This window comes from Pyxicephalus adspersus, chromosome 3 (assembly GCF_032062135.1).
Source record: "Pyxicephalus adspersus chromosome 3, UCB_Pads_2.0, whole genome shotgun sequence".
NCBI classification, from domain to species: Eukaryota; Metazoa; Chordata; class Amphibia; order Anura; family Pyxicephalidae; genus Pyxicephalus; species Pyxicephalus adspersus.
Genome location: NC_092860.1, coordinates 36,350,764 through 36,357,246, shown reverse-complemented (window position 1 = coordinate 36,357,246; position 6,483 = coordinate 36,350,764). Strand labels below are relative to the sequence as shown.

Here is a 6,483-nt window from a genome sequence, read left to right as displayed (position 1 = left end):
ATGGGATTGTAGGGATTGGGTGTACACTGGGGCGCATGGATGGGATTGTAGGGATTAGGTGTACACTGGGGCGCATGGATGGGATTGTAGGGATTAGGTGTACACTGGGGTGCATGTATGGGATTGTATGGATTAGGTGTACACTGGGTGATCATGCACTGAAACTTCTGGTCTTCATCATCAGTTTGTTTTGCTGCATTTTTTTTTCTTTTCAGAAATGTGTTTACTTGAGTTGTGCCCTGATGGATCTGCACTGATTTTGTTTAATCCCCTTATTATCATACTGAAAAGCAGTGTACGGGTTGTGATGACTTTATTTCTGTGATGCTGGTGGTCTGCATATCAATGAGTCTTTCAATGAGCCTGGATACACAAGAGAATCCTGTCCCCAGGGCACAAAAGGCTCTGACTGTGCAGTGGCATTTGAAAAGCCCAAGCATGATCTATGACTGTTTCTCAATGTCTAAAAAAGGTCTAATTAGTCTATAAGCGGACTGTTAAAGTCATTTTCTAATTCTGTAAATAATTACCAGTGGAGGTTAGTATGGAGATCATTCACATGATTAGCACATAAGGTATTAACAATCAGCCTAATCTTCCCAGAACAAATGCTGAGTGTCAGATCCAGGAATGTGGGTTAAGGTGCTTAGGAAAAGAGCAAATGTCTCAGTGTTTTTCCTTCCTTTCTTCCTATCAGAGTATTGATGAGCTGATTGATAAGACTGTTCCTGCAAGCATCCGCCTGTCAAGACCACTGAAAATGGATGATCAAGTTTGTAAGTATACCTTGAAAAAACCCCTGTGTACAAATTAAAAGTAACACAATGTGGTCACTCAACTAGGGGTTTTTCAGCCAAATAGCACATACAAAATCAAATCACTAAACAATCGCTCCAAAGTCACCAATATAGAGCAGCTGCAGTTATAAAGTGTGACTTGCAGACATACAGTGGCTGCCCAGCAGAAACCCAATTACACATGTATTTAAATGGACAAAACAAGACAAATCTAAACCAGCTATTAGGGTTACCTAGTACTAGGGTACTGATGATTCAAAGGCAGAAAGGAAATCCTCTCGATAAGTGTCTTCAAGAGTACAGTAAACCATTTTATTAACTAGTTTTATTGTGTTTATAAATGGAACCAAAATGAAACATTCAGACTTTTCTTTTAGGGGGGATTCTGATGAAGACAATACATTTTAGTGATCTCCAGTATTTAAATGACAACAGGCAACCTCAAACATTTATAACTCTGCATAACAAATGCTAATTATGCAGGAACATGGAATCAGCCTCTTCTAATGTCAGGTAATGTAGAGATTAGACTAGGGCTAACGACCCGTCCTGGTGGATCCATGGACAAGGAACAATCGTAAATGAAGTGAAGGGGGAGAGAGCGCAGTGGGGTGCCACTCCGTCGTGCAGTCTTTTGTTGTTGTGAATGATCCTTTCCAACAACAATAATTGCACTTGTGTACGTATCCTAGTAGAGGGGCGAGCAGTGTGAAGCCTTATGCTCTATTATTTCCTGACAAGGGATTGACTGACGGGAATAAGCACATCAATTTGATGCCTCTCCTTTACTGTCTATCCATAGCCTGAGCCAAGGGAGGGGACCCATTTGAACAGTATTGCCAAACTGCTGTGGAAATAAATGGAGTCACCAACCTAGTTACACTGTTTGAATCCTGGGGAAGAGATGGACAATCTATATATCCTTTGGCACATATAAGACTGTCATACTTTGCACTTAGCTATTTGCCTGGAGTTCAACCAAGGTAATAAAGGAAAAACTTACAAAAGCAACTGTCCTCTGGATTCTGCAGTGATACAAAGTTGATGTACAAGTTTATGGCTTGGTCAAATCAGTGAAGGTGGTGTACTTCCTATGTAGTATCTATCTTATCTAAACAGTTGTTAAGCTGGGCTGACCTATTCCAGCGATTGGTCTACCCTGCCTCTCGTGGCTTATTTACAAGATCATTACACTCAAAGCGGAACTCTACAGCTATCTGGTCTGCCTCTTGCTATAATATGCACTCTGGCTTTCAATGTTTGCTTGTTATACACCTCATCTCTCAACTCTTGCCACTGACATGTTCATCTACTTCCAAATCTGCTTTTGGGCAATCGTGAGTGCTGCATGCACCAGAGTTCCATTTTCTCATCATCCAGCTCCATTCTACATTTCTTACAGATGTCATGTATGAGTTGAGAGAAAACACTGCAGGCAGTGTTACAGAAAAAAAATAAAGAGCTGGGGGGAGATTTATGCAAGAAGATGCTTTGTAACTCTCCCCTGCCAAGCAACCTTCTATTTCCTAGCATTATCTGCAATAATTGTTCCAAATATGTACCTCCTGAAAATGTTATATGCATTTCTCCTAAAGAAGCTCCTGTTAAAAGAAAAAAAAAACTCTGGAATTCGTTCACATTTCATCATGTGTTGACCCTTTACATATGCAGAACGTACAGAAATGTTACTGTTGAGGTTCCAGAAGTGTTCCTACTTGTTGTACACCTTTTGTTGGATATGACAGATATCCAGATGTGAAATCGTAAACACAGCACAGCCTACTTTATTTCTGATGGATAAGTAAGAACAAAGACCTCTCCTCACTCCTCTCCTTAACCCCACATGTGCTGCAGCTTGGACCACTTTTTTTTTTTTTTTAATGCAAATGCATACAAGAAAATCCCTTCAATTATATATTTAGCATACTAAAATATGAAGTTTATTGTGAGTGTTCATGCGTTTTTTTTTTTTTTTTTTTTTTTTTTTTTTAGTGATGTATCCTGGAAAGTACTAGATTTACTTTAAATAGTACTCACCTGATACAACAAGGCTGAGTAGAGAATGACACGTGAGATTACATTGGGCTGTTGGTACTGGTCCCACAGTACATTTGAAAGCACAGTCGCCTAGCAGTTAATCTAGTTCGGTAGAAAAAATGAACAATACGGAGAGTGCCCATTAGAAGTGCATTGTTTACATGCTGACTTTGTAGTTCCATATAAAATACATTGACCTTTTTTGCACTCGGACGTATAGCTTGTTTACCACCCAGTGTATGTATGAGCTACTAATGCTATTTATAGGCTTGTTTTTAACAAAACAGCCTTGTATATGAGAATGATAGATATGCAATGCAGGAGGTTACATTAGTTCAGATTCTTCTCCAGTCACAGATGTCTTGCAGAGGTTTGAGTATACTTGACTATATTTGTTTTTTGATCTGCATCAGATCCCTTAGCAGGAAAGTCCTACAAAGTGTTATAAGGCTAAAGCAGTCTGCTGTTCAGCCAGTTGTGTGGATCACACAGGTCTGCAACATAGTTATAAAACTTTTGTTTAAAAACTTTAAATGTTTATGCCTTGAACATAAAGTGCTGATCCTTTGCCAGCCAAACTGAAAACATTGCAATGATTCACAATATTTTTTCATTCTTTCAGTTTACCAAACTATTTAGGTAAACTTCATGGGAATAATAAACTGTCATCTACCTGAATAAACCTGTATCAGGGTGGAGTGTTTTCTTTCCAACATGAAACACATTACAAATACTAAACTTAAAGATCTTGGGAATTAGGTTTGGTATGCACACAGTTTTCAAATATTCTATCCTGTTCGGTCATTTTATTACAGCTTAGAAAGAATACCCCCCCCCCCACCCCCATTCTCACTTAGATTTATAGAGCACATCACCCCTCTAGGAAGCATTTTGTACAATATAGATTGAACAACAATGCAACTAGTGACACAAGATATCTGTAGTTTTTAGTGATTGTGACTTGAATCAGTTACTTGTTTATGATGTGTATAGAAATTTTTTTATTTTTTTTTGCGTTTTGCCTAATTGGATGTCAGTATTATTCATCCTCTACAAGAAAGCACATGCCTATAATTGGTGGCTTTGTTGCATCCCACTGTCTGCTCCTGTTTGAGTGAATTCATCCCATCCCCCTGTAAATGTTTTATTTCCCATATAATTGCACAAAAAACACAATGGAAGTACAAACTTTAAACCCGTTCGCTTTTGTCAAGTTTGTGACCGGTTTATTCTGGTTTGTTCAGGATAACATCAGAGAATCGCTTCAGCAGATTGCACTAGACCGTACAACACCTTCTGCCCTCGCTATTAACCCACCGGGGACTAAGTGTCTTGTTCCTGTTGGCAGCTACAGACTGGCTGTGACTTCATACGTCTTCCTGCTTTCTGTTACATGGATTTTCTTATGTTATGCCGTGCTGGCTCTCTGGTGTGCAGCATTTCATAGGCTGGTCCCCGTATAGGTGATGGATTGTACATGCAGCACAGGGCAGGGGCATTGTTCTTGCACGAGTGCATTGGGATGCTTGCTGATAAATCACTTTGTGGATACTTTGTAATAATTTATTAAATTACTAAAGATGCGGTAAATAAGCTGTCACATGTAGGTGGCTTCATTTTTAGCTAAGACATATCACATCCTTACCAAACCACTTCCTGACAATGTGTGTACAGCAAACAGCGGGTATGTTTGTTTGCAGTCAAAGTGACTTTATATAGGAAGGCAAATGCCACTTTCTTCCTAATTCAAGTTTCTGTAGCATTGGACACTTACCTTGGATTTGCTCTGCTGGCAAATCCAAACCCTACAGCCAGTTCTACATGTCACTGATTTTAGTGCTCCCCCACCTGTACTCCGGAGGTCATGTGATTGTAGTAAAACTTTGGTTCTGGTATGCATAGAGCTAATAGGTTCCCCTATTGCACATACAAACAGCATCAAATTTAATTCTGTGAAATAAACCTATTCATGATATTGGTTGGTAACATTCAGATTTGTTTGTAATATTTGGTTTAATACTTCAGTAATCCTGCACAGTGTACATATGACATGCGTGAGGACAGCGACTGTTCGCACCAAATGAGCACAGGAGCCCTATAGAATAGCTGTAACAGCTTGTTTTGTGTGATTCTGTGACCAGTTTGAACTGGATGTGGGGGAAAGAAAAGCATCAAGCCCCCAGCCAGCATGAAATGGGGAAGATCCAGCAGTAACTTTAACTCTTTAGATGCCAGCAAAGCTGCAAATTGGAGTTGCACAGATTTGGAGTGAAATCACCTCCCTTGCCATATTATACAATTGTATACGGTAGTTAACTTGATTATGAGCAGATTGAAGATGCCTTGGAACTTTTGTACTGCTTATTACAGTATGGATGTTGTAAACCAGTCGATCATTTACAAAACATGACACAGCACATACTGGCTGTGGAAATGTAACGCATTCCAGCGAAAGTTTGCAAGATGATTGAAACATACCTGTGACATTTTATAATGTTGATTCTTGTTCAAATTGGCCTTTTTAAAAATACGCCTTTATCTTTTACATGAGAGACTTTTTTCTTTTTATAGTGCAAAGGGTTGTTGGCTGCCAGGAAAGACATAATAAACTTAATTTTTTGTTTTGCCTTTAAAAGTTTCCTACCAAACTGAACAAACAACTAAAGTCAATTCAAATTGTCCTATGTTCGTAGAGTGTGTAGGAAATCTAGATTGTAAGCTTTTTTTGTGGCCCAGGCAGTGTAGAAAGAAGTCCTCTCTCAGGTAGAGATTTACATAATAGGATTTATACAAATAAAATGAATATTGTTGCTATACTAACTCTTTTTAAATATTATGATTCTGAGGGTATTCATGAATCGTATTCACATTAGGGCATTTCCTGAGATCTAGGCTTAGCTTAATATTAACCTTAAATTCTGCACATTAGGTCAAAATTTTTTTCTTAAGACAATCTGCTTTAAGGTTTGGATGATTTGTATTGTTATAACTAATGCTATGTACACACATGCAATAATTGTCATTGGAAAGGATCTTTCACGATCCTTTCCAATGACAACAACTGCACGATGCATGAACAACCATTATACATACAGCACTAGTCTGCTCTATGACAAGGGGAGGGGGAGAAAATTACATTGGCACCCCGCTGTGCTCTCTCCCCATCAATTACATTACGATCGTTCGTCGTCCATGGATCCGCCAGGGTGGTCGTTCAGGTGATGGATGACGAGCACTGTACACACGCCAGATTCTCATCTGATATGAGCCTTGAGCCGATTATTGGACGAGAACCAATTTAACGTGTATACCTAGCACTTCAGGCATTACACTCCCTGGAACTGTGCCAACCATATTAACATTAACTTTTTTACCTCAAAGACACTTGGTCATGAATCTCTGGTCTGTGTTGAGTAAGTACCTACAAATATATAGGGTTTTGTGGTCTAAATAAAATATGTATGGACAGTTTAGTCTGGTGGCATGTGGTTCCACCAGGAATGACAAGAAACATTGGTTATTAACTTCAATCATAAAGATTCCTCTGTTATGAAAGCGCTTTTTTCAGTCAAATGTTGAAATGGTCTATTAATATGACCTCCATGACACCAGTGAATTGAGTGTAGCAGATGTATTGCTCACATTCCAC

At 39.0% G+C, this 6,483-nt stretch overlaps 1 protein-coding gene across 1 annotated transcript in view; it reads left to right on the top strand.

Annotated features, from left to right (window-relative positions):
• The window catches only part of GLDC (glycine decarboxylase), a 34,016-nt gene that overhangs the window by 1,579 nt on the left and 25,954 nt on the right, over window positions 1-6,483 (top strand). Inside the window, exon 2 of the mRNA XM_072404233.1 lies at window positions 698-776. Within this exon, the coding sequence (XP_072260334.1) occupies window positions 698-776 (79 nt within the window). The remainder of the gene's footprint in view (window positions 1-697; window positions 777-6,483) is intronic.